Here is a 27206-nt window from a genome sequence, read left to right as displayed (position 1 = left end):
CAGTCGCCCGGCACGTCAAGGTCAAGCCGTAAGGCTGAGAGGAGACGCGGGACTTATTGATTTAAACATTTTCCGCTTGGCTTGGTTTCCTTGCTGATGCGGTGCTTCCTACCTGGATTATCGGGGGCTACCTGGTAATCTGTTGCTACACAGATGGCTCGGCAGGATGGCAGCACAGTGTGTCGTTGAGTGCAAACACTAAATATGCCAAATCGCAGTGGGCCAATGAGCTCTTTGAAGTTCTGGGRGCAAAGCAGTGCGAAGGGTCGCGTCTTTTGACTCCGTGACASTTAGGTGCTTTGGTGAGTCAGCCGTTATCCTCATAGACCAAAGATTATTGTCTTTAAATGAATGCAACTGGCATGCATGTTTCATTTATTGCTTTTGGTTATTGTGTTTTATTTTGGATACTGCTTCCAGTTCCAGTGTTAAGTTTTCTGTACAAAATTAAACTTTATTAGTCTTCAAGAGGGTAAACTTTCATTGTCAATATATTACTTGAAAATAGCTTCAAAACAACAATATTATCATTTATCACAATAATTACTGAGGTAATTTATTCAGAAAAGTGCATTGTGACAGGCCTACTCATTTGTGACAAAACTGATATAAATGGATATAAACATTTTCCCAAATAGAAGTATTTTCTCCATGAGACAGACAGACACATGCTAGCAGCGCTAACGCCATCAGTGAAGTAGTATAGTACMGTGTTAAACTCCAGGACAAACTAAGTTAACGAGGGTAGGGGATATGGCCTTAACTGTAATTTAATTGAATCCAATTTTAAAAGCAGCAATTGTTCCTGCACTTTTCCATTACATGGCCCCAATATCACCTTGGAGTGAGGATTAACAGCCATGCAACTGTTGGAGCGCGGGACGAAGTTGAGACGAGGACAACGTTACTTCAGTAGCCAAGTGTTCCCACAGAGCTGTGTCTTAATTACAGTTCAGGCTCCACACACACAAAAGGAGCAAGGCCCATGACCATAAAATCACCTCCTCGATTATCTCACTTCCCTCACACCGCCCCACTCTCTCTCTGGGATTACATTCACTCCTCTCTAGTATGGCGGTGCCTCATTTTAAGCTTGAGGATTCACCATTTCATTTCCTTTTACCAAGTTATTGGCTAATGAGACGGCTCGGTTTTATGAGAATATGAGTCTCCCTGATTGGGGACGGTCTCAATTTAGATTGTGGAGCTCAATTAAATTTGGAGGAAAAAAATGAAGTAAGACAAACCCTGAATCAAATAGTGCAAAAAAAAAAAAAWKTTTTTTAAATACTGATGAAGTCAAYTAATACATCCAATTGTTTTATGTTTCACAATTATAAAATTCTAGTCACAGCGTTGCTAAAATTTAACTGGGTACAAATCATAATTATTCAATACAATAATTGCAAACATGTCACAACTTGAAGCTATTTTAGATTCAGATAAATCAAAATGAAGGTGATGACTCTTCATCCAACACGTCAGTAAAATCCTGGTTGGRTTTTATGGACTGGAAAATCTTATTTAATGCGCCTTAATCACACTTCACTGCTAGCAGAGTATACTAAAACAAATTWAAAAAATTAGAATTTCAATTTACTTGAAATTTAATTATATTTRTTAGTACAAGCAATATTAAATAATTAGCTAAAAATAATCAGCAAAACTGYTTGATCGTAATTTAGTTGAAGATGTCGTCTCYGTTAGCCATTCGGACAAAATAAATGAGGAAACCATCTTAATACTTTAGTTTAGCTAAGTTCTTGCACACCAAAATATTAGAATAAATTTACATAATTAAAAATGTATGCGATGTTACAGTAGTTTGATTTGTTAAATTCTGCTGTCTTCATCAGTGTATTTGTATTAAACACAAATTAATATTGAAAAATTAAAACRGTCAATAATCATGTTTGACTCCAAAATTAACTTATTGAGTAAACTCAAACAAGGAACAAAAATGACAGGGATTGTGTCAACATGACCTGTCAGGGAAAATGACACCTGTTATTAGAACTGGATGTGCTGTTTACATTTTATTATGTTTGCTGAGTAAATTCCAAATTGTAAATATGTCCTATTGAGAACGGCCAGCTTTGTTTGAATTCACGCTGCATCGGTGAAACAAAATTAAATCTCCCYGTCTGAACAAACAGGTCGTCTCTGCTGCTTGCTCCAGGCCTGTTGAATTAATGAAAAGCACTATAAATGAAACAACAAAACTGTTTCAGGTGAACCTACCCTGTAATTACTCATTCAGTTTACCAAGAAAACATCACTTCAGTCAGCTCAGCTGCATTAACCAAAACCTAACAAACAGATTTAACAAACATAAACAGATTACTTTGTTTTGGAAAAATATATTCAATTGAAAAAAAAAAAACAAAAAAAAAAAACCCTACGTTGTTAAAATCTTAATCAGAATCCTGTTTTGTTTTGGTGTGACAATTCTACAAATAGACATTTTGTACTTAATCAGGTTCAAAAATCTCTCAATTTATTTGGTATCTGTGTGCACAGAACTATCAAGATTACACTCTGCATTAAGCAAACTTAAATAACTGCTGGAAGAAGACTTATTGGCCATTACAGTGTGTGCTCACAGTTGGCATGGGGAATGGAGCTCAGGGTTTCAAGATGCTGGAAATGGTTTACTAAGCAATTTCATAAGCTTTGGGACTCGGTGTCAGTGTCATTATCCACAAATGGACAAAACATAAAACAGTGATGAACCTTCCAAGGATGGCCAAAGTTACCCCAAGACTGCAGCATMGACTCATCCAACAGGACGTAAAAGATCCCAAAACATCATCCAAAAAGCTGCACTTGTCTCATTTAAGGTCAGAGTTCATAAGAAAGACTGGGCAAAAATAATATTAAGGCTCGTATTAATTTTTCCAGRACACACCATGAGTTCCCAAAGACTTTGCAAATTGACAAGACAATAKGTGTGGCTCCCATTTTGTCTGTTATAAAAGTAACAACATTTCAGAAAACGATCATCATATAAATTTTGAAACATGATGGTTTGAGACTATTTTTTCTGATTCAGGACTTGATAGACTTGTTGAGAAAAAAGGAAYCAAACCCTCTTGAAGGAGAATGTCCGGCCATCAGTCCGTGACCTCAAGTTGAAACCAACTTGTTAAACAGGCTTTTTATGCTGGAAAACCCTCCAATTCTGCAGAAATAATTGGGCTAAGTTATCGCAAACGCTTGATTTACTTTGTTGCTGCCAAGGCTGGCCCAACAAGTTACTAGCTTTAGGGAGCAATCATTTTAATCACACAGGTTTGGATTTTTTTCTTCTTTCACCTAAACGTCTTCATTTAAAAACTGCATTTTGTGTTTACTTGTGTTGTCTTTGACTGATATTTAAATTAGTTTGATGTTCTGAAATGCGTGTGAGAAACTTTAAAAACATTGGAAATCAGGAAGGGGGGAAAACACTTTTTCGCACCACTGTAACATATCCTTCGCATTGCTTCCTTTTCCTTCACACTCCCTCTCACACACACAGATGAGTGTAACATTGCTGACTGGCCGTGTCTTCCAGTGATGCGAGATAATGATATTTGGGAATGTTGACAGTAGGGATTTGGGGGAAATCTTGGCAGGAACATGGCAGTCACAATAATTTGAAACTGCAGCCGGGGGTTTTATGATCTACACTAATAGACACTATGACTGTTTAGGTATGAGTAAGACATTCTAAATGACTGATACTGGTGTGAGCTGTGCCTCCAGCAGAATAGAGCTGTTGCACTTTGAGGTGTTATAGTGACATCTCTCACCTTCTTTCCTAATCCGCCTCTCTCTCTCTCTCTCTCTTTCTGTCTGTGAAGTGTTCAGCCTCCGCAGCCTGCTGAGGTTAATTGTCATCAAATCAACTTCTTCAGCTCGCTCTCTGACCCTGTGTCAGCATGTGTCTGAGTCAGACACTTCTGCTGACAGAGGGTGAGAAACTACTTTAGTTCATGAGTAATAAGGCCTTGCAGCGCACTGGAAATAAAAACTGTACGATGGCTCATTGAAAATAACTAGTAAGTCACCAAGTGTCTGTGCGAAGCTGAAAGAAATTATTCTGCTACGAGCAACAGATAATTAGTCTAAGAAAAWAGAGATATAATCTTCTAAAAGGAAATAACTGAACTCAGAGGTAGTTTTGTACAGATTTKTTTTGTTTACGGAAAGAAGCTACAAGACGCATATTTTTCATTTACCTTGTTCAGCTAACCAAATTCAACTCAACAGAGTTGCTTTTATAAAAAAAAAAACTTTTTTAGTTGCTTTTTTAAACCTCAATGTCAGTCATGAACCACACTAGACTTGGAGTAGAGTACAGGTATTACAGCAGTTTTAGTTTAGGTCCAAAAAATTACCAGAACCAGATCTGCTCATATGTTTATCTAACTTTATTATTTATAACCTTTCGTGTCCTTTTATGGCTATTTATTGGGTGGAATGTTGTTCAACTGCAGCTAAAATAAAGATCACAAGGAAAGATCCTCAATGRCAACTGTTATTCAAAATCTACACAAACCCTGTAGCTCAGACAGCATCTCTTACTATACATATACTGACGATGGACAACTTTATATTAGTTTGTCGCCACATAATATAGAAACAATAGAAACAACAATGGGATTGTGATTCCAAGATGTAACTAAATCTGCCTACAATATTTTTAACATGGCAACAACACATTTCTTGCCACAAGACAGAAAAAATGTTGCATACTTTCATTTTCAGTACGTTACACAATTGTATGTCTGTAAAAAAATTWAAGGGTTTTCAGTTTTAGTCATGTCTTAGCTATTCAATTGCTTTAAGTTTGCATGTTAGTCTGTTTGTCATTTTCTTTACCGTTGTTTTCCTGAAAACCACTTTGGATATTCTTGTTTAAAAAAAASTATACATATCAGTCTCCTAAAGGTCAACAAACATATTAATTCATTGAGATTTAATGCTTTCACAATGTGAAAATGTTGGTGGTTGGTTGTAATATMTTTTTATGTTAAACCAGAGGCTGTCTTTTCTGACTGAGCGTCTGTTGAATCAGTCTCCATCAAAGCTTTGCCTGTGGCGCAGCAGAGTGCTGATCTTGGCCTGGCATTTAGCAGACGGTAGCTCTAGAGGGCCTACTTTCTGTGCGTAGGATTTCCCATGTTGCTCGACTCATCAGATTTAAACAGTCAAACAGACTAGTGGGCAGCAACATCATAAATACCAACAATATCAGGGGCTGTAAAAAAAAAAAAAAAAAAAGTAATTTTCTCCATACTATTGTTGTTGCTTTTTGCCATTCTTACATGTTTCAGGTCATCAAAAAATATATATATTTCAGAAACTGTATGAATACAAACAGGTATAATTTTATTAGTGAAAAAAAATCCGATTTTGATTGATGGCAGGGTATCATACCCCTTTATTAAGTGTAGAAGGACATTACTTTTTTTCTTTTTTTTTCAGGTTCAGGTTGGTTTTGGGAAGCTTTTTCCCTTAATACAACCTTTTAAAAAATGTCATATTGTACACCGGTATTAATAAAGCCCATCAAAGATATTGAGGATGGGTCTACTGCAGGATAAATCCTGGAAATGTGGCAAAGACAATGATCATTTTCTTTATATTTTTTGGGAATGTCTCCTGGTGTTTCCTGTTCTGATGGAGATCATTGTAAATTTGGGAAAAAAAATTCAAAGAATGGATGAAAGTCATGACAGAGACTATTTCAAATGTTAGTTGCTGGGGTGAAAACAAATCAGATATTAATGTCCTTTATTAAATCATAAGATAGAGAGTTTACTGTATAATTTTATTTTTTGTATGGGGACGGGGGAAGCAGTGACACTTTTTTATGTGTATTTTTAAAATATGTGTTTATGTTCCAAATATAGAAATTCAATAATTTAAATTACAAAAAAATGGCATTTCGCGTGTACTCGGTTTTGATTTAAAAATTTATCATCTTCAACATTTAGGAGTGATGAAAAAAGTGAAAAAAGAACTTTATTAGAGTGCATAGTTTTGCAAATCTCTGTGCAGGATTGCGAAATCTCTCAAATGAAAACAAAGCGGTGTGTGATCTAATCAATGAATGAGACTGACGGGGGGAAGGGGAAAATGTGAATGTCTGCTCATCCCTTTTTTCATATCCAATCTGTGAATGAGAGTAGGCAGACATAATGCAAGTCACATGACACACACCGACTAAGTGAATGGCGTCTTACTTGCATGGAGCTGGTGTCATATAGCCGGGTGGGTGTGTTAGGAAACTGAGCCAGAGCAGGGTGGGGGAGGGAGCTGTCAGACTGTTTACACTCTAGTTGGTGTAATATCATCAGATAATGGCAGAGTGTGTGAGTTTAATCCATAGATGCAACTTCAGGGTGGCCTACATTATTCACAGGCGGCGTTAAGCTTCAGCTGTCAAAGATCTGATGGCTACAAGTTGAGGTTAAAATGTGAGAAAATATGCCACGTTACACAGTTATAGTCTGTAAACCATTAAATCCCATAAAAAAACCCCAACTTGTTTACGTTTTTGTGAATAAAATCTCATATTCAATATTCAATTCTTGAATAAGAAAATATTGGCAGAGTCCTACTGCAGTCTGATCAATAGAAGTTCTAACAATTGAGCACAATTTGTAATGCTTAAGTGTAGTAAATAAAAAAAATAAAATCTGACTATATTTTTAAATTATGAGATTATTCGTCTATATTTTAATCTTCAGTTAAGAACATCTTTATGTTGAAAATTAGGTTTTGCTGCCTTGCTTAAACCGGTCATTTTTCTGCTCTCCTTATTTGAGCCTGAATTGTAGGAAAACAGGGGGGAATGCAAGAGAGCTCCAAAGATGCAGTGGTTGCCAGGACAACACTATGCTGGACTGCACAGAAAGACTGTGCAGGGATTGAGAAGTGATGGAGTGACAGACAGGGAGGTGTTCATAAGCAAGCACAACTCGTGTTGCCACATTCTCAGAATGCTTCTAAACCGTTCAGGTTCACACAGAGATTCATTTCTGTGTTTTACAAAGATTTGTAATTGTGAACAGCACATGAAAAGCCACAAAGCAGACTCATTGAGAGGCGTTACGCACATACACACACACGCGGTGTCGTCTTGCTAATTAATCCACCTTTTCTGTGGCTCACAAGAGCTGGTGACTCTTATTCCAAGCATCTCCTCAACATTCATGAATAACTTGCTGCATTTGGGCCCAAAAACAAAAACGCAATAGTCGTTTTAGTCTGTTGAGAGAGAGAATTTTGTGTACAGATGCAGGCTTATTTATTCAGAAGCAGCTCTGTGGGAACAACAGCTCATATTCAGCCAGATCTCATTTCTCATTGCACTTTACTGTAATCTGTTTATTTGTTCCTCAAACACACATTTAAAGATGAATGCTTGTAGAATCAAGAAATCACTTTAATAGAACCTGCCCGACAATCTGAAGAATGGTAAAACGCTTCAAAAAGCAACACAATTCAAAGAAATTTAAATCAGCCATTATATAGAAATAGAGAAATTTAATTTCCCTTTGAGATTAATAAAGTATATTTTTGAATTTGAATTTGAAAGCAGAACAGTCTTGAACTTTCTACAATGTCAGTCTTACAGAATTACTGCAAGAGAGTCTCAACAACTCATCCAGGAGGTCACACAGGAACCCAGAACAGCATCTGAAGCACTGCAGCCTACACTTGCCTCAGTTTAGTTCAATGTTGACGATTCAACAGTAGAAGAAAAATGACACAAAATGGCATTTAGTCAGAATCATGAGGTGAGAACTGTGGAGTGAAAAGCCTGTCTCACATTTCCCAACAACGGCTGAAGGACTCTTCTGTGGACTAGTAAGACAAAAAATTAACTCTTTGGAAGGTATGAATATTGTATTGTGTGTTTATTGGGATAAACACTACAAAATTGTGTTAGTCTCGTCTTTGATATATTTTTCATAGAGGATCCATTGACCATTTGAGGACGACAGTTAAACTCTCTTTCTGTGCCCCATATAGGTCAAATAATTATTAGATAGATTAATTACTTGCCAACGTGCAGACAGAGCACCTACATAGCGTAGCATGAGGTTAAAGTGGGGTAATTACTGTGACATTTGAGTAGCACTAAGTTCAGTAATAGCAACAGAGGATATGTAAAGTATAAATAATCTTTGTGACACGTCCAAAGAGTATGTGGCAGTCTGAGACTATGTTTACACGATATCGCTGCCTGGAAACTGCTGGTATTTTTGGATGTTGATTGGGGTAAAACAAACAAAAAAAAAATAGCAACACACCTTGAGTCAGCTGTAGTTGTCATGCCAGGCCATTAGATGGCACTGTAATTTTGGCATGTCATTAAACGCACATGTGCTTTTCAAAAGCTTCCACCTCGCTGTAAACAGTAACACAGTTCTCATGTAACACATTATCAGAGATTATGCTAAACTGGAAAGGTTAATTAGCACAACACAGCACAATGCTGTCTAACATTTTTGTTTCTATCTGCTGTGAATGCTTCATATAAACACTACGAGTGTGTACTTTCATACCTGTGGTGTGTTTCCAGCAAGATCACAGCAAAAACATTACGATTTCACCAATCAAAATACTTATTGTACAGTGACAGATGTGTAGGAAGGCAATGCGTAAGTGCTATATTCCTTAATAATTTGATCTTACAGTACTGAAAGTAGACTTGCAGATGTGTGAGGAGGGAATAATTAATGCAACTGATGCAACAATATTTATGCTATTAGTGTTGTGAGCTCAGGTACATAATGAGGGCTTCTGACCAAAGCTAAATGTGACAAAATGAAGGGCACTGCAGGCTAAAAAAAGAGCTTATCTCGTGTGTGCAGCAGTGCATCTACAAGAACTGGTTTTTACTCAGCATGTTTCCTATTTCGGAGCCACATCAACTCAGAACTACATCCGGCAAACAACCTGAGCTGTTCCATCACTCCTCATTGTGTCTGGCTTCCTGTAGGGAAGATTACCCTCTCTGCAGTAGTTGCTAATATTCTAAAGCAAGTTAAGCAAGTTCATCATAAAGTATAAGCACGGCAACAAGCAGAACGGCTCTTTAAGAGATGATGACATTATCTAAGTAACCTAGAAAGTGAGTCTAAACAAATGAGCTCATTTCTCTATCAAACAAATGGCTTGTCCTATACAGAGGATTAGCTAACTGATGGAGAGAGATGGCTAACAGGTGATTCTATTTTAAATCTGCTTCCTAGTTAGCGCCTCGTTAACACGTCTGCACAATGTTGCTGGAAGAAGAATAATGTGTGAAATACAATCAGTTCCTTAGCCATGCTTGTCTACCCGGAGTCTTTGGAGAAGCAATGACAGCCCAAGGCTAAGGTTGAAGAATGAAAAAATCCTGAACCCGTCCTTGGAAGAAGTAAACAGGAGTTTAAAGAGGAAGGTTTTTAAGCAGTATAAACATTAAAACAACAATTCTGTTAATTTTTATAGAGAATCTTGTTTGTACAGTTTGCTCATGGCGGCAAGTGAAGTTTAAAAAAAGATCGTCCATTACTGTAAACTAGAATCAGGCTGCTGCCCAGAATGAATGTACACAATTCAGTCTTGCTCATATTTTTTTTTACGTATTTGAGCAACAGCTATAAAAGTGACACAATCTTGTAAAAGCTGTTGAAGTAAAAGCTTGTTTAGAGGCATCGAATATTCATAACCAGCTGAAATTGAGACATTTGTCCAACACATTTCAAACACAAAGGAGAAGGTCTTTAAATCTCAGTGAGGATCGACGAGTCACAAGAAACTATAATCTATTTGTAGTGTGACATTTTCAGCATTGTTTTCCATTTGCAGCTCAGAGCTTTCACAGCGTGTCAGACTCATGGCTGAAACATTGCCTTTAGGAAATGAATGGATAAATTCTGCTAGGATATTTAAAAAAATATATATGTATATAGGAGAAGTAAGTATGTGCTGATTTTCATAAAATAATCACCACTAAATACATATATGTTTTAATAGAGGTTATTTATTTTGCGCTTAATGTAATCTCTAAAGAAACCGAAGGTTGTTTATGACTGGACGGCAACATATCCTGTAGGATTGTGTTGTAGAATATTTATCTTTAAACATGGCTTCCCAAACCTTTTAAGGTTTTCACAATCAGTAACATTGAGTGTTTTTATCAACTCAGATCTGTGCTTTTTTGTCCATCACTATGAGCAGTTTACCACACGCCAGAACACATCAGCGCTTCTAATGTTTTCCTCTTTTTTGTTAAATAGAAATGACAAAAATACCCCATTTACCTATCCATTAAGACCATTTGTTGTGACAGTAACAGATGGGCTCCTATGTATCCATTAGCGCAGCACTTCACAAATCAGGCTTTTACGGTTGATTGGCTGTGAAGAAGGCCTTCTTTTATATGAAAACAGTCTGCTGGGAATTGTACAAAAGATTTTTATTAATGCAGCTATAATGTCTAAGAGGTAGATGCAGAAAAAAATCTAGCTGTTCACTTTGGAGTAATGCCTAATGTGCCTGCAGAAAATCAATAATAATCTACTAGTAGTTTGTTTGCCTAGAAAGTCCAGTTTGTTTTGATGACGATGTGCAATTTAACTCTGATGTGTACCAAAAAAAATAAAAAATAAAAAATCTAACTCTGCCTACAAACCTCAGTCTTGGGTTTGGTAGAAGTGAAATCTGATGCAGTTCAAGTGCATATGTGGATGACAAGCAGACCAGAAGCTGCTCCAAAAGCAAGAAGCAAACAAAAGCACAGGGTATTCTGGGTAAATGCAACACAAACAGATGTGTGTGTCTGGWGCAAGCGTTAGAAATAGCTTCAGGCTTCTTTTTTTTTTTTTTTATCAAAAACGAAAAGGAAATTCTACCACTGCCACAATCTGACTGTACTTTAATTAAATTTATATTTTGTGAAGAAATAAGTTGCGCTCATGCCTTCTTCAGAGGTTTTCCAGTCATTTACTTCAGTGGTTCTTGATGCAGCGCCCCCACAGGTGAGGAAGTGAACAGGGTTTTTAAAGGTTTTGTTTTGCAGGGCAAAAGTGAACTGCCAATCAAATCGAGTCTACTGGACAATCAGGTGTGAAAACACCATCAATTATTTTAGCACCAGACCCATTTAAAGCTAAGAACCTCCTGTAGCCTAAATGACTGTACTTGCTAATCATTCACATTAGTTTGAATGGGAAGAAAATCACATTTTGTAAATCTAAATGTTGCTTTTTTGCCAAATTATTGCACAAGAATCATTACCAATGCTCCATGTGACTGTGATTTCTGTCTGACTTGGGGATAATCAGAAACAAATCTCATTATTCCACCTAAAACATAATTACTTGGAATCTTCTTAAACCACCAAAAGATAGAATGTAAATGCCTTAATTTTGTTGCTCGACACAATAAAACGTAAAGGACTGCACAGAGTTATTTAGAGTAATTAAACTTCTGACGTGAAAGATAATTATAAACAGTGACAGTATAACAACTGTTACTGTGAGTAATTGAGTTTTCATTCAGTTATGTTCCTTACCTTCATTACGCCAACAAACTAATTATCTCCTTGGGTTTCAGATGGCCCTCGCTGTCTAAAAGTACCTTGAAAAAATATTCACACCCTTCAACTTGAACAGTGTGTCAAGTTTCAGCCACAACATCACTTTTATTTGGGTAAAAAGTCAAATATGAAAGCTGTGGCGATGTACTGCAGGGTAGAAACAAATCTAAGAGCACACTCGTAAAGCGAGGGAAGAAAACGTAAAAACTTGAGGCTCTCTAGCAGCCGCTCCTTGTCCTGGAGGACAAACGGACCGGAAGCTGCATCGGCGAAGGTGCGAATCATTCAGCATTCAGAATGAGCCTGAGATCATGCTGACAAGCACAATCTCCTTGAAGGGCCATAAAGGACAGCGGGAACGGCCTCTGCTCAACTTGAGTCAGGGGATTAAGAAGAAGAAGAAAAAAATTGCCTCACAGGCAATCCCACGGTTCACGGTGAGGAGAGGAGTCAGGATGCTGCACACAAACTCAAGCTGTAAAACAGGAACCGATTGACTGGGGGGGCGGAGGGAGAATCTGAAACTCCTTCCAGAAAAGCTGTTGAGGGTGCTGTTTCTAACACCAGGTAGTCTTGTCTTTTGATTCCACAGTAGTTTCTCACTTCAATGAACAATAAGGGCTTTTTTTTTTTTTTTTTATATAAAAAAATCAATTGTAGGGTTCAGAAACGAGTAAGTGACCCTCCATGGTGAAGCTGTGGATCAGGTACAACCACAGAACCGAGGTAATTAGGGGCAGAGGAGCAAGAATGAGAAAGAAATGTTTTCCCCTGTGGCAAGGTCTGACAGTCGGGTTCCATCTAACTCTTTATTCAAGGTCCCTGTAGAGCAGCCACTCTGTCCAATGCAACTGTGCTCCAGCTTTATGCAGCATGAGGGTCTCTGTGTCCTCATTAATGCTGTTTGTTCAGCAGATTGACTAAGGCTGAACTTTTTGGAAGAGACAAACCTGCCACAGTTAGGACAAATGTAGCTGAATCTGCTCTAAGTGTTGCTTAGTTTCAACTGAATGTATATACTGACAAAAATAAAAATCAAAAAAGAGGGAAAACCAGACTTTTTGAATTGGTCTAATACGTAAAATAACTTATTTCCGCAGTAATGCAAGTAAACAGTACTTAAATTATTCCCCAACATACATGCATACCTGTATATAGTAAAGGTTACTACTAACAAACTTGGAGCTCTGTCCAGGCATGTTGATGGAAAGTTCAGTGGAAAGAAGAAAAGTTGTGATGCAAAAAAGGCTCACGACCAACTGCATAAGTGGATTTTGCTAATTGAAAACAGAAACAAAATATTTTTGAATTGATATTTTGAAACTGCCTAAAGCATTTGAGGTTAACAGTTGGCACAGTTAGCTTTATTAAATGCAGACTTTGGGTGCATTTGCTGCAGAGAACACAGACTCTGACTTTCACTTTAAAGTTTCAACAAAGCCGGCTTCGAAACAACATCCAGTGAAATATCATATCATACATAAATCACATCATAGGAACTAGCTAATGTTGAGGCTCCTTCCCTCAGTAACAACTTTCACATCAAAGAGTGTGTAACATACCTCAACATCTCGTATGTGAATGTCTTCCTCTCACCAAGAACATAAACGTGTCTCCATGCTAAACCTAAAAGACTAAAAACTAAGAGCTAAAAGTTTTTCCCGTGATCATATAAGATGTATTATCGTCACAAATTACATTATTGTTTGCTTAATTACTACAAAACAATATTGTAGAATTTCATTTTTTGGTGATATTGCAGGATATTTAGAAATGCTGAGGTGAGGTTACATTTCTAGCAGATAAGTCAAAAGTTTATCAAAGATACAAATGAGACTTTATTGATGTGTTCTGAAAAGGTTCAGACTAAAAGAACAAATTTCTGAACAAAACATAAAGCCACATATATCACAACCCATCCCCCCCAGCATTACTGTATCGGCCCCTCTCAACCTTTGACCCCCAGCTCCGTCTCCAGGGACACAATCATTTGGAGCAGCTTTTTCAATCCTACCCTCTTTCTTATTCCCTGCGTTCTGTTAAACCAGCCTGAAAACGGCACCGACTTACAGATGAAAAAACGCATTTAGTTAGTTTTTGACGAGAATGGGGTTTTAATTGTTGGTTGATGTGGAAAAGCTGAAATGTTGGGGTAGGTTCACTCTAGCTGAAATGTACATGTGGCTCCCCTTCCACTTCATAAATACACACTACATTTTTTATTTTTACTCTTTCACATGAAATCTGATTAAAATACATCAAAGTTTGCAGCCGTAACTTTAAAAAGTTCAAGGAGTATAAACAGTTCAGTGAGGAACTGTATGACGAATGAAGCAGTGGCAAAATAAATACTGATATGAAATCTGCAGTAGTTCACAGTAATCAATGCAGGTGCTGGACTGAGACTTCGTAAACATTACAGGCTTCATTAGATATCCATCCATATCCGTGGCTACAATGAGGAAAAATCTTGAGACTGATGATGTTGGAGAAACTAATTTTTCTGTTGCTGACAGAAAAATCTTTCCCTTCACAAACATTTTCTAACTGCTGTTTAATATTCAATAAACAACAGATTTAGGATAACAAATTTGTCTAAAATTGTTGCACAGTAAAATACTGCTGACAAAACTGAAACAATTCAGCATCACTCCAGTGTTTTAGCTATTTTTTATCAGGATTGCCAGAACTCCACCACTGCTCCATTAATACAATCAATAAAAATATACACAATTAGAACTAATTGACTATTTTACTGCATTTTTCTGATGAAGTGATAACTTTAGGGAATCACAAATCATACATGACCTGCAAAAATATTTATAATAATACAGTTGAAACCAGAAGTTTACATACACTATATAAAAAGACATAATCAGAATAACGTTTTCCTGTTTTAGGTCAACTATTGCCCCAAGACATACGGTTTAAGGGCAACGGTACCAAAAACTAGTGAAATGTATTTAAACTTTTAACTTTGAAGAAAGTAATAAATAAAATGTTAAAAAGCTCTCATTTTTCTGGCATTTGGCAAATAGGAAAAAAAATTGCTTATTGTAGTTAGCCTATAGTGGAAAAATGTTACTGATTTCACATCAGACAGTGTGGAAAAATTGCATGTCTTTTTTTTTTTTCAATATAGTGTATGTAAACTTCTGGTTTGGTTGTGTATGTTTGGGGGGTTTCTCTGCCCTGCACCAGACTGACGCCACCAAAACGTTACACGAGGAGAGCTAATTACCAGGACACAGACGCTGTCGCTACAGGTCACACACCATCCCTGAATCAGCTAAACTTTCGCTCCCGTCACATACTAAGACAATACCAGCTGTCACGCAAGTCATGATCTGCACTTGCTATTCACGAGCACCATATGCACATCAGATTATCTAAAGTACGGCTAAAACAGAGTCGCAGGCTGTGGTTTTAACCTCTGACAACTTCCAGCAGGAAACCATGAGCAGCACAGTGAGTTATTCGATACCTCTGTGCTCGGAATGCTTTGTAAAAATGTGGGGGATGATTAGATCAGAGGCCTCAGCGTGTTCGCATCGGTCTGCATCCTTCCTAAAGTGGCCCATCCTGATGGAGCTAATGAACAGCTTCCATGTTCTAAGTGGGCAGAGATGACGGTCTCCTGAAAGCAGAAAGAAAACCACCGCCGCGTCCCGACCGGCAAACTCACCGTCCTTGCGGTGGTAGGTGATCTCCACCTTGCGCTCTTCGGAGCCCAGGAGAGCCTGGGCCACCTGGGCCACGGCGTGCCGGCTGGTGAACTGGCCGTGCAGGAAGTCGCATGTGCACGGCCTCTGCATGACGTCCGGCCGGGAGAAGCCCGTCATCTCGCAGAAGCCGTCGTTGCAGTAGATGATGGCGCAGTTCTGCACGCGGGCATTGGCGATGAGGAATTTCTTATCTGGAACGTTGCGGAGGAGAAGAGAGTGTGTGTTAAGCTTATTGCTGTGGGAATGGACAAAGACAGTGGCGGCACAGTTATTAAGACGGCAAACATTATGAGTGAGAATGTGCGACGCGCTTTTGTGAAACTAGGAGATTAATTTTGCTTTATGTTGTGGATGGTAACTCCTAAAAATGTTCTGGCCTGTTCAGACATTCTTATCAAAATATGAAATGAGCAGACGGGAAAACTAATTTCAGTCATTTATGAATTTTATTTTTCCAATATGTTATTTGTCCGAGATGTCTGAGTAACTGCTTGTTTTTTGAGGTTAGTCAATATTTTGTGGCTTGTTTGCAGATTTTTTTTGTATCTCCTTAATATTTTTATGCCGATGTTTAAAATTGTTTCTCACAATATATACATTAAGTCTTGTCATTTTATCTGAAAACCTGAAAATGGTAAAGCAAAACTGGTATTCTGCTCCATTTTACAATCCATCAACAAACCATTCCAAAACGCTAGATTTGCTCTAAAATTTCAAGACATGATCTATTAATGTACAACTTTTACAAAAATTGGTTTCAGGTATGTAGAGTTAAATACCTTTTATCTATTTACTTATCTATTTTAGTCACTTTTGAGTGTAAAAACAGTGAATGCATTTATTTTTTTTCCCCATTATATGTTATATCTTTCATTGTATCCCCAAGTTGACCAAATGCAGAAAATATTTAACGATATTGAACATAGTTAAATGTATCCAGCAAAAACATGAAGGATCACTGATATTCCTATTCTTTCATAAACCTACTTCAAATTTAATTTAGCAAAAAATCTGATAATCTAATCTTAAAGCTAAAACATTTAAAGCATGCTCATCTTAAGCAGAGCTTCTCCTTTGGACTTCACTAGAATTACAGAAGGATCTGGGTTGTTATTAGAAAGTCTAAGACATTAACAACATGACTTTGTTGGTTATGTAGCCACAATGTTTGGCACTCTCATCTCTGAAAAACAAAAGTAATTGTGTCTGGTCAATTTTATTTGCTATTACACAACTCTGTTGTTCTAGTGTGTAAAAATAATTTAACCCAAATGAACGTGCATTTAACCTCATCTGTCTAAACTTGTCCATAGCTACATTAAGAGCAATAAAACAACTAGAGCTGTGACAAATGGATCAACATTTAGGAAAGCTAAATTAATCTTACATCATTGTTTGGGGGATTAAAAAAAATGCCCTTTCTGTAGAGCGAAGTCAATGAGACTTTAGGTGGAACTTATGCTGAGCTTATTAAAAATCTCTCCAGCCTAGTTCAGCATCATATTTTGTCTTTGAGCACAAACTCATTGTGGGAGATCCTGATGTGCTGCTAGTCCTGAAGAGATGTATAAACCTCTTCTGGGTTCTGGGTTGGCCCAAGGGAACTCTTCTTTTTGTGAAACAGTAAGAGTGCCCCTGAAGCTAGGTTTTAGGCAGACCTGAGGTCACAAACTGACGACTAGGTATGGCCTTTCAGGAAGTTTTGCTTGAGAGCAAAAAATCATACAGCAAGTCATCCATGTCCTGAAGCAGCCCCAGATCATCATACTGCTAGAACCCAGTTTGGGGTTTCATTCTTTCGTGCTTTTAATTTTATACTATATAGTATATATAGAATATATATACTATACCTTTGTAAAGTATAGCCTGATATAGGACTTTGTATTATTTTTGGTGTGTATTGGTTTCAGCCTTTGCAAATCTCCTTTAAATGCCAGTTTGTTTTGCAGCCTGCTTCTGATTGTTAAATGTTGTATACAAATCTAAATTCAATTCAGTTTATTAATATATAGAGCCAATTCTCAACACATCTAAAAAAAAAAAAAAAAACGCAATCGGATTCAAAGTTAAGTACATATTGTACATTCCAGCTGATCATATCCAGGAACGAAGTCAAGTTCAGTTAATTGAAGCCTAAACAAACCCAGTAGATAGCACTGAGTCACCTTATTGAGGCTGTCAGTGGTTTAGATGTTTGTGACCTYGTTAAATCATTGATGAACTCATTAAGTCATGTCAGCAGTCGGTTACACCTGATGCAATTCACTAATGTTTCAGATTTTCTCTGTAGATTAAAACCTTAGAAATAGCTTTGGAACCCTTTTCAGAYGGATGCATTTATTATTTCTTCAGACTGCCTACTTCATGCTTTCAGAATGGTTCCAGTAAAGTGATTTCTTAATTGTACAGGTCTAACATGGTCACTGCCGGGTGTGGCTAGTGATGCGTTCTCTAAAAAAACCGTAAAAACATTTGATTCTTGATTTTACAAGATATTTTTTTTCCCCATTGGGTCAGGTTGATTTGGGTAGATWTTTTACCATGATTTGGATAGATTTTTACCATTCCTTTATGAACTGCTTTTTGTCCCAGTTGTCTTTGATATTAACATTTTTGGATAGCCAAAACAATAAAGTGCAACAAAACAAGAAAAAAAAAAGAAACATTCTTCTGCATTGAACTGCAGAAAGAATAAAATCTGGGCAATTGTTAAAAGGATTAATGCTACAGAGGAAAAAAAAACATTTGCTTAACGTGGGATTTCCCTCCCAGCCCTCTGAACTAATGTGCTCCAATTTAAAGGGTTACATTTTTWAAAAATATGTTTCAGAGATAATGCTGCAATAAGATGGAGGATTTATACACAACTTTATATTTTAGCAAAAACATACAGAATAAAAGGGAAATTGGCATAAAACATTTTAATTAGGCTTTTGAACGATTTCCTGTTAGGAATTGCTCTCTCACAAACAAAAGGTAGCATCATAGCTCTCCACATTGGACAGGTACTCACTTTGTCCTTCGAATTTCCGAATAATCACTCCTAGAAATGTGTTTTGTGGCGCAACATGACCTCTCCGAACAGGCATGGTTCCCTTTCCCCCTCCCCCAAAAATAAATGTTTATGAAGAAAAATCTTTGGCTGAGCTTTAAGCGCGTGCCTTTTAAGTTCGCGGGTGTAAACCGAAGCCAGCAAGGCTCCCCCGGTTTTCTTTGTCAGCACTCTGTCATCCTCGCAATGGGAAAAATAAACAGATATCCAGCCCCGACCGAATCCCCCTTCTTTTATTTCAGCTCCCCGGCTGAACGCATAGCAGAGGCTTCCCTCCCTGCGCTCCGCTCCGAGGAGAAGCCCGAAAGGAAGGAAGAGCCGGCGGGTCGCGGCGGAACCAACATCTCACCGCTGCTCCTTCGCTAGAGCTGCAAGCGTTTGTGGCGGCGCGTGAGAAAAGCTCGTGCGTGTGTGCGCGTGGCGCTTGGAGGGTGGAGAGGGGGTGCTGTCGTGATGGGAAGACTGATGGTCTATTAGTCCAATGGCTTGACGCATGGCACCGACACTGCGAGGAAGAAAAGGGATGCGCGAACAAAGAGGCAGAGGCAAACCAACTACGGCAGCGCTGTTACGTTTCAGTCAAGTTATCTTATTTAATTTATATAATTAACCTTTACAAATACTGGACTTTGACGAGAGGTAAAAAAAACAAAACTGCTTGCTAATTATATTGGTTTACACCTGAGAGGTTAAAATAACGCCACAACTTTTGATTCGCGCACCTGTCACGAGCACAGCACGTGCCAAACAGTCGAAGAGGGTGGGGAGTGGCGTCACTCAGGTGTATGTCATTAAAATTAGACSTGCGCTCTTGTGTTTTTTTAAAAAAAAAAGGCCACTCATGATTTCTTCGTAGTATCCTGACTGCGTTATGGAGGTTTCCACTAAACGTAGCTGCCGCGGAGGCGCTGGCCATGGTGCTGCCTGGGCGTTTCACTTTCCCCCTCTGGTATCCATGTTGAAACAGCCTTGCCCGTTTCTTTTTCTCTATATATTTATAAGAAAGTGCTTCAGCAACAATTCAAATAAAAATATTCAAAATACTTTCCCCATTGGTCGCGCTTGTTGTGGAATCATTTGCGAAAGTATTCAGAAACCTTAAACTTTTCTATGTTTTTATGTCAGAACCATACATGTAAATCTATTTTATTGGGATTTTTCACRATACACCAACACAAGCAGTSCATATTTGTTAAATGGAAGGAAAATKGTTATTTTCTATTTCTAAATAAATCTTTGTATTCAAAGTCCCCYACAAATTCAAGACCCAGAATAACTTTTAGYTGAACTTGCAGCTGGTATGCTTTTGAGGGGTGRGGGGTTGTCTCTGTTGGCTCTGCATAGAGAGCAGAATATCTTAAGCACAGATTTTAGCTAGAAATTCWYATTTGGGATTAGGACTGGACCTTGACTGGATCATTTTAACTCATAAATTTGCCATGATCCTCACCATTCCATTGCAGTTCTGACTATATGTCCATACCAGTCTTGCTTTTGTATTCTCCAGTAGGTTTTCTTTCAGGATCGGCTTATATCCATCTTCCCATGAAGCACCTGAATCACTAAGTGCAAGGTGCCTAGGTGTGTTACCGTGGTATTTTTGGAGAGAAAATGATTTCACCTGGCAACCCTTCCAAACAAACCAAACTTAAGGACTTAACTTGCTAAGTGAGGACTGTAGAGTTTGACTTGAAGTGTTTTTGTATTYATGATTTTTGACCCAAATTGATGGCATTCGTTTTAATAAACTYATTGCWAACATCGTTGGCATTTTTTTAATACACACCCTTACGTCTCCAGATTAGCTATCTGAAAAGGTGAAACCATAACATAAAAMACAAACTAAATCAAAYTTTAATYTTCTCCATACAGTAGCAGGCTGAGGGGGGCTTTGARTCCTCGTTTTGCAYGCATRCAGAGGAAGTGGAGTGGCAGAGGCTCAGACCGGAAGGGTTTTAATACACACTCTCACATCCTTTGAGTTAATTTTCTTCACTCGCTACGCTTTACTACGGCATTCAATTTATTTCCTTCCCAGTCACATGTGCGCTCTCAGACGCGCGCGGGCAAAAGAACTCAGCTGGGGTCTTGTGAAACATCTGTCCTAMGCTTCCATTTGCTCCCCTCCATCTGGTCCTCGGGGGGGAAAACGGCTCACAACACACAGACGTGGTGGAAGGTCAGTGGCATTTGCTGGTTTTGCGAGCTCTTTGTTTCATCTACGTCTACCGTGTATTCCGAGTTACAGACTTGACTTCTTGTCATGTTTACCCACCTCTTAGAAGAGCAAGTCTGCTGCCATATGGAACGACGTGAACAGCTGCTTTGAAGTATTTAATTTGCATTGTTGCGATTTATGTTATAGTGCTTGACTCGTATAGTTTTTAAAAAAAGTTAAATCCTAATTGTAAAGGATTTATTTCCCTCCACCCTGCGAAGTAAGCAGCCCTCACCCACTCAGCAGTAGAACAGTAAAGGRTAGCCCTGCCCTTGAGTCATATTCACATTAGAGGGAGTGACAGCKGAAATTAATTGTATTTTAGCTCCTGACCTGCTCACTGAATGGACACATATTTTTTAAACTTAATTCAAATGCAGAAATATACTAAGTACTGCCTGAGATATTGTTGAAAAAAACAATCACAGATGGGGGTTTTTATGTACCCAACATAAGGGAGTGCATAGTTGTGAAGTGGAAGGACAATGATGGATGGTTTCTAACATTTTTATGAATTAAAATCAAGGTTTGAAAGATGGACTGAACATCATCCTTCTCTCTGAAGAGTCKGTTGTGAWTTTTTTCAAACAAACTTGAGATCTTCATGGAACAGCTGGATTTAAACATAGATTAAATAACACACAAGCTGCTTTTTATTTAGGGTTATCAGAGTAAATGCACCGCAAAAAAACTATTTCCTCATTCAACTTGTTTCCTTGTTGCTTTGACTCAGTTAAAGTTGCATCGACTTTAACTGTCAAGTTCAAAACACTTAATAAAAGCTATTGCTACAAMTTCAATTAAATTGGTGTAACTGTTTTTAGCCTTTATGTTAAACTAAAATGATTAGTTAAGAGAATTTTTAAAAAGTTTTCCTAACTTATTTACATTTTGCACATATCTGTTATTTCCCACTTCGCAATTATTCACTACATTTTTGGGTTTGTCACATACAGTAAGACCACATTACATCCATGCTGTATAGTTTATCATACAGATTTTTATAGTTAAACACATGAGTGGCAGCATGTTGTCTTTTACAAAATGAAAAAATAACCCAGTTTAAAAGCCATCTAATGGAGTCTACCCAGCCCTCCTTTCTGGTCTGTATTATTTCATCACTTGCAATACAAAGGCTTTGGGAACCTGGGGGAAGCATTCACATTATTACTTAGGGGCCCAGTCCTACAACCTTTATGAAGGTACACAGCCTGCATTCAAGCACAGCACACGGCTCGGCAAAACAAATCAATTATCTGACTCTCTAGAAGTTTTACTTGCAAAACTTTATTCCTTGGGCACCATCAAGACAAGCAGGTGATGCTCTCAAGTCTCCATGAGAGCTAATCAGATCATGCAAGTCCTACAAATAAAGAAACACCGGATTTTCAGAGGGCGACCCTTTGTTTTTGTTCATTTATTTATTTTTTTGAATGAGTCTTCATTCGATTAGCAAATCAAAATAAAAACGCTGATGGATAAACCACTTCATATATTCAGYATCAGACCTTTCCCATGCTTGGTTTTCATCTTTCTATACTTACCCAAGTCTGGAAACACACAACCCATACTTTCTGGGTGTCTCTTTGCAGAACCATTATGAGTTTTATGAGAACCGATGGCTAAAAATAGGCACAAGCGTATTTACCTTCTATTTGTCTCAGGGATTACTTATCTGTTTGTGCTCTTTATCAAAATGTACCTTGCTGGCCGGGTTTATGAGACATGGTGAAAAAAGGAAATGAAATTTGACATATCACTGGACTATTAGAAAAGCTATAAATAATTGATTAAAAATTAAATGATGCCTTGGAGAGTCGGAGATATAAGATAACGAGAGGGTTTGGCAATATTTCCAAAAACATGTCTCTATATACATTAATGCAACTTGAGTTCCTAGATTAAATATATAGTTTTGCATTAAGAAGCTAGCAGCTATTTCTACAAAGAGGAAACATGAAGGAAGATGGTTTGGTCAGATAAGAGCAAAACTGAATTTTTTTTGTCTAACAGAAAACTGTATAATTCCCAAAATAAATTATTTTGACTGGAAAAATTGTGGAGGTAGCATTATGCTATGRGGAAGAATTGACAGGGAGAGGCAATTATTTGTTGAGGGACAAACAATGCAAATGTGCCAGATCTAGCTACTTCAGCAGTTGTTAAAACCAACCTAAAAACTTAAATTAAAATCACACATTTAAAAATATACAAGGAAAAACCATAAATTTCTTGTCATTTAGAAAAGCATAGCCTTTTTTGAACATCGTTCACTTGATTTAAGACAGTTTTTTACTTGGATCTAAAAGTTTTCAACATGGGGCTTTATGGATTCCCACAACGGTGGTGATGCAAGTCCATGACGTATTCTATAAGTAGCACAAGCAAACTTGAAGTATTCAAYAGAGGGCAACACTGGAAGGATTCTGTTTTGAGTAGCAAATTTAAGACAGGAGMAAAGATTAACATACCAGAAGGACAATGACCCTAAACATACAACCAGRCCTACAATGGAATAATTTAGAGCAACCAATCGGCAGTTTTGGTTACACAAAATTTTATTTAGGGAAGCCAGAGTAAACAAGCTTACAGGTTTGAAAACTTTTGCAATGCAGAGTYGTTGTAAATCTACCGCTTCCTTTGTTATGTACTCTACAGCTTTCCCCTCTCTCAAAGGTCAGCACTGTCACAGCAGTTTGCTATTGGTCAGTGTTGAAAATTAGTGTCAAAGTTCACAAGCATCAAACTTGGGAGTCATTCTCCCTCTGGCTTTGCAGTCTGGTAAAATTAACTCACTGGAGCTTCTTGAGTGTAGCACAATGTCGCGTCTCCCCAGCAAAGACTTGGATTAAAAGGGGTTAGATGTCATCWTTGGTGGTGCTTGTAGWATGTGCTCATATTGAAAGAGTATGGCTGAAAATAAAAAGAATGAAAACGCTGGTTGGTACTCTTGCCTTGGGTCCTGCTCATTAGTTAAACTACAACAAACTCTAAAGATTGTGACAGGGTTTCCTGCGTTGCCAAGGTCCAGATTTGGCACTGCAAAAGTGCTTAGAGACTCCTTTGACAACAGATATCCATCCTCCAGGAATATAAGACACAGAATGTCTTCTCCTGGGATTTTTAGCAATATCAAAAATTCACCACTAAACCAATAACTTCCCCCAATGGATGGTGGCATCARTTCCTTTGAAATTRGCTTTGACAGGCAGTGTTTACAGAAGATGCACACCAGGCGGCGTCCACATTACGCGGCGACAGATTTWCAGATTTAGGCCGACGAGGGCTTTTTACTTCTTCATTTTGTTAGTGTAAGAAAGCTGACATGGCTAATTACATAGGCTAACGATAGACCAGCATTTATTTCCCGTGGTGGTTGTAAAGGATCTCTATTACTATGATTCCTTCCCCCCCCCCTTTTCCTCAGCCTATGAGAGAGACTTAGCTTCTGCAGCAGTCATTAAATTAACTGCCCATTCTAATCCACTCAACGTCAACTCATTCAAGACTACACAGAGAAAAGAATATGCTCAGAGAGTGTTTAAATGAATCGGGTTAAACCTTATTCTATTGAAATAATTCCCCGGTAGGAATCCTGCCACAGTGATAATATTCCAGGGGTCTCCACACAGACGGTTGAATCTACCACATAATTACACAGAYAACTGAGGTGTTGCCTTAAAACAATCCATAATTATGGAATAGGAACCTAGACAAATTCAAGATCTAACTCCACATCGTTCARGTTTTTATTTGTAAACCCATTTGAAAACCATGAATGATTGCCTTACTCTTTCTTGGTCTATCACATAAAAGCTAAATAAAATACATTGAAGTTTGTGATTGTAATGGTATGAAGACTTTTGCATGGGACTGTGTCTTGGTACAGACATTGGTTGCTGTAATGATGAAGCTAAATATAGCTGTTAATTAAAGTGGAATAGAAACAACTGTGTGTGTGTGGGAAAACACAGCTTTCTCTAAGGTAGTCTATTCATTTCAGCTGCCTTTAGGGCCCTTGCTACTGCTGAGGTGGAACTATTGGACAGGAGAATATCTCCCCCATAAGCCTGGCTATCAGCTCAGTTGGCTCATTCGTTTTTAGCTCAATCTGTTCAGTACGTGGAGCAATTTAGATTGGGCATCCAGGCCTTGGCCCATAATCCCCAGATCACTCCAGGGCAAATGGCTACCCACACTGGAGGAATGGCCCTATCTGCTTCTCCATTCTCAGAGTTCATTTCTGCTCCTTGTTGTTTTTGTGYTCGACCTTGATCCCACAAAGATGCAAGCCGAATTCATTCAGACAGGGTAAAGCGCCGCAGCAGTTGACAGAAAGGGAGGAACAACTGATGAAGACTGACAAGACACTGATCCAGTGTATCCAGACTTTTTCCATAGCTGGCCCCTTCCGAAGATAACAGCCTCATGTATCCTCATCTACCGTCTTGCTATCTTTTTGGAGCTGCGGAGTTGAGCTTGGTGATTCATGGAAAATGTGCACCAAGGACGCAGAGTTGGTGTGACAATGATAACCCACGTGCCACTCCAAGATACCGCCGGCAGCTCTTCGTTTGACTGCAGCTTTGCCTTCTGTCAGTGTCGCCGTCACAGCTAAACGCCTGTGACTGCCCAACTCATCGCCAAAGAGAGGTGTCATCCCAGAGATGTATGACCCCGTACATGTCCCTGTCTCTTCGCTGGTCCACTTGAGGTGCCAAAGTGAAACGCCTCTGACTCATGGTTGTGTGTGTACATCCTTTTGTGTGGRGCTGTCCTTGAAATAACAGACTTGAGCATGGATGGAAGTTCTGAAAAAGTATGACCTACAGCCAGATTGTCTTGATGTAGAGCCTCAAGGCAGACATTTTGGCTTGCTTTTCAGAAGTTACATGAATTAACTGTTCAGCTTCACGATCCACATTCAGTATTACTAGCAGACCTATAAGGATTAAGAAATCATTTAAATAAAACCTATTTACAACAAGAAGTAGGCTAAAAAAAGCAACACTTCWTGTCCCTTCTTATAGGACATGAAATGTAATGTTAGTTACAGAGCCATTTCTAAGACTCTGGGACTTGAGTGAACCACAGTAAGAGCCATTACCATTAAAGAGCCATTAAAAATGAAATTGTGGTGTACAGGAGTGTTTGGCCTACCAAGGCTACTCCAAGAATCCAGGAGATCACAAAAGAACCACAATAACATAACACTCTGCAGGCCTCACTTTTCCCAATAAAGTCAGAGTTCATAATAYATAACTAAGAGAAAGACTGGATGAATATAGAAACCATTGGAGGGTAATAAGGCCAAAAAGAATAGAAACACGTTATTCTTTCAGAAAATTAACATTCTGACAGTCCAACATGGTGGCTGTGTGATGATCTAGAGCTGCTTTGCAGCTTCAGCACCTAGATAACATGCTGTAACTGATGAAACCATGAACTCTGCTCTCTAACAAAAACTCCAGGAGGAAGATTCTGCCATCAATTAGTGGACTTAAACTCAAGAGCAATTGGGTTATCCAACAAAGAAAAAGTCTATCTTGGAATGGTTCCAAATTATTACATGACCTTTGCTGGGTTTAAATCCATTTGAGATRCTTTGTCACGAAAGAGGCTGTACATGTTTGAAAATCCTCTAAAGTGTCATAAAAGACTCACTGCCAATTATCTTAAATAGTGGATTCCAGTTGTTAGCACTCATGGTGGCACAGCTAGTTAACAAAGCTGAAGAAATCTGTACCTGCACAAATACCTTAATTACTGTATCTGTATAAAAAAATAGACTGATTCACCCTGATAAGATGTATTTATGAATAGAAAATAGTTCCAAAAATATAAAAAATAAAACATTGAGAGAAAATGTGTAACAAGTATTTCTTTCATAATTACTACCTTCAGCTGAAATGTCTCAGGATGATCATCATCAGTGACTGCTGCTGATGATAATGTTCTGTAATGTAATGTTGACTGGTTTGGAGGTCATGTTTGTCTGCACTGAATTCTTCTAAGAACACCTAACACTGCTCCTATCTGGTTAGATTGTCATACCATGTCACCATGGACACTCACCGTGGTAAGAAGTGACATTTGCTACATTGTAAACCCAATGTTGATGTTTTCTGTCTCGGATTGTGCTTTGCAGTGGAAATCGTCGGCCTTACATCAGCATCTTGTGCCATTTCCTACGACCGAGCCAATGAGCACAGCACTCAGTCCTGTTCCTGCTTTTAGCACTGGTGTGGCCTATAATGACTCCTGCTGAGGAACCCCAGGGACAGCCTTTGTCAATTGTGAAATGTCATCTGTGGAGTGCAGGCCTGTTGCTGCTACTTACTCTCACACACGTCTCAACTTGGACACAGTCTAACTTGCTTAGAATGTGTAAGGTACTGAAATGATTCCCCCTCTAGAAATGTACGTTTTTATTAGCATTTAAATGTAATAAACATATCACATCAATGAATAAATTTAAAAATAACCTGAGTAATAGCAGAAAAGAGCTGTMTATTGCAAATCTGTTGCTGCTTTTAGCTCACATAGTGTGTTAGCCTTTTAATTTATTCCATAGTAAATATTTTTATAACCGCTTTTGCATTTACCTACCTGTCCCTTGTTCTC

General features: G+C 38.2%; 1 protein-coding gene and 1 long non-coding RNA gene across 6 annotated transcripts in view; both read right to left on the bottom strand.

Annotated features, from left to right (window-relative positions):
- Positions 1–19058, bottom strand: part of LOC103474219 (potassium voltage-gated channel subfamily H member 7-like) — a 62127-nt gene extending 43069 nt beyond the window's left edge. For 2 of the 5 annotated variants that reach the window (XM_008425045.2, XM_017301714.1), the window contains exons 1-2: positions 18326–19058; positions 15273–15503 (exon numbers count right to left, since the gene is read on the bottom strand). In XM_008425045.2, the coding sequence (XP_008423267.1) occupies positions 15273–15503; positions 18326–18401 (307 nt within the window). In that variant the 5' untranslated portion in view covers positions 18402–19058. The remainder of the gene's footprint in view (positions 1–15272; positions 15504–18325) is intronic. The other 3 variants (XM_008425061.2, XM_017301718.1, XM_008425051.2) reach the window with 2 other exon arrangements.
- A 4111-nt stretch (positions 19059–23169) lies between these two features.
- LOC108167253 (uncharacterized) overlaps positions 23170–27206 on the bottom strand; it is a 50607-nt gene continuing 46570 nt past the window's right edge. Inside the window, exon 4 of the long non-coding RNA XR_001777605.1 lies at positions 23170–23495. This is a non-coding gene — a long non-coding RNA (uncharacterized LOC108167253). The remainder of the gene's footprint in view (positions 23496–27206) is intronic.

This window comes from Poecilia reticulata, linkage group LG2 (genome assembly GCF_000633615.1).
Source record: "Poecilia reticulata strain Guanapo linkage group LG2, Guppy_female_1.0+MT, whole genome shotgun sequence".
NCBI classification, from domain to species: domain Eukaryota; kingdom Metazoa; phylum Chordata; class Actinopteri; order Cyprinodontiformes; family Poeciliidae; genus Poecilia; species Poecilia reticulata.
This window is presented reverse-complemented; position numbering and strand designations above follow the sequence as displayed.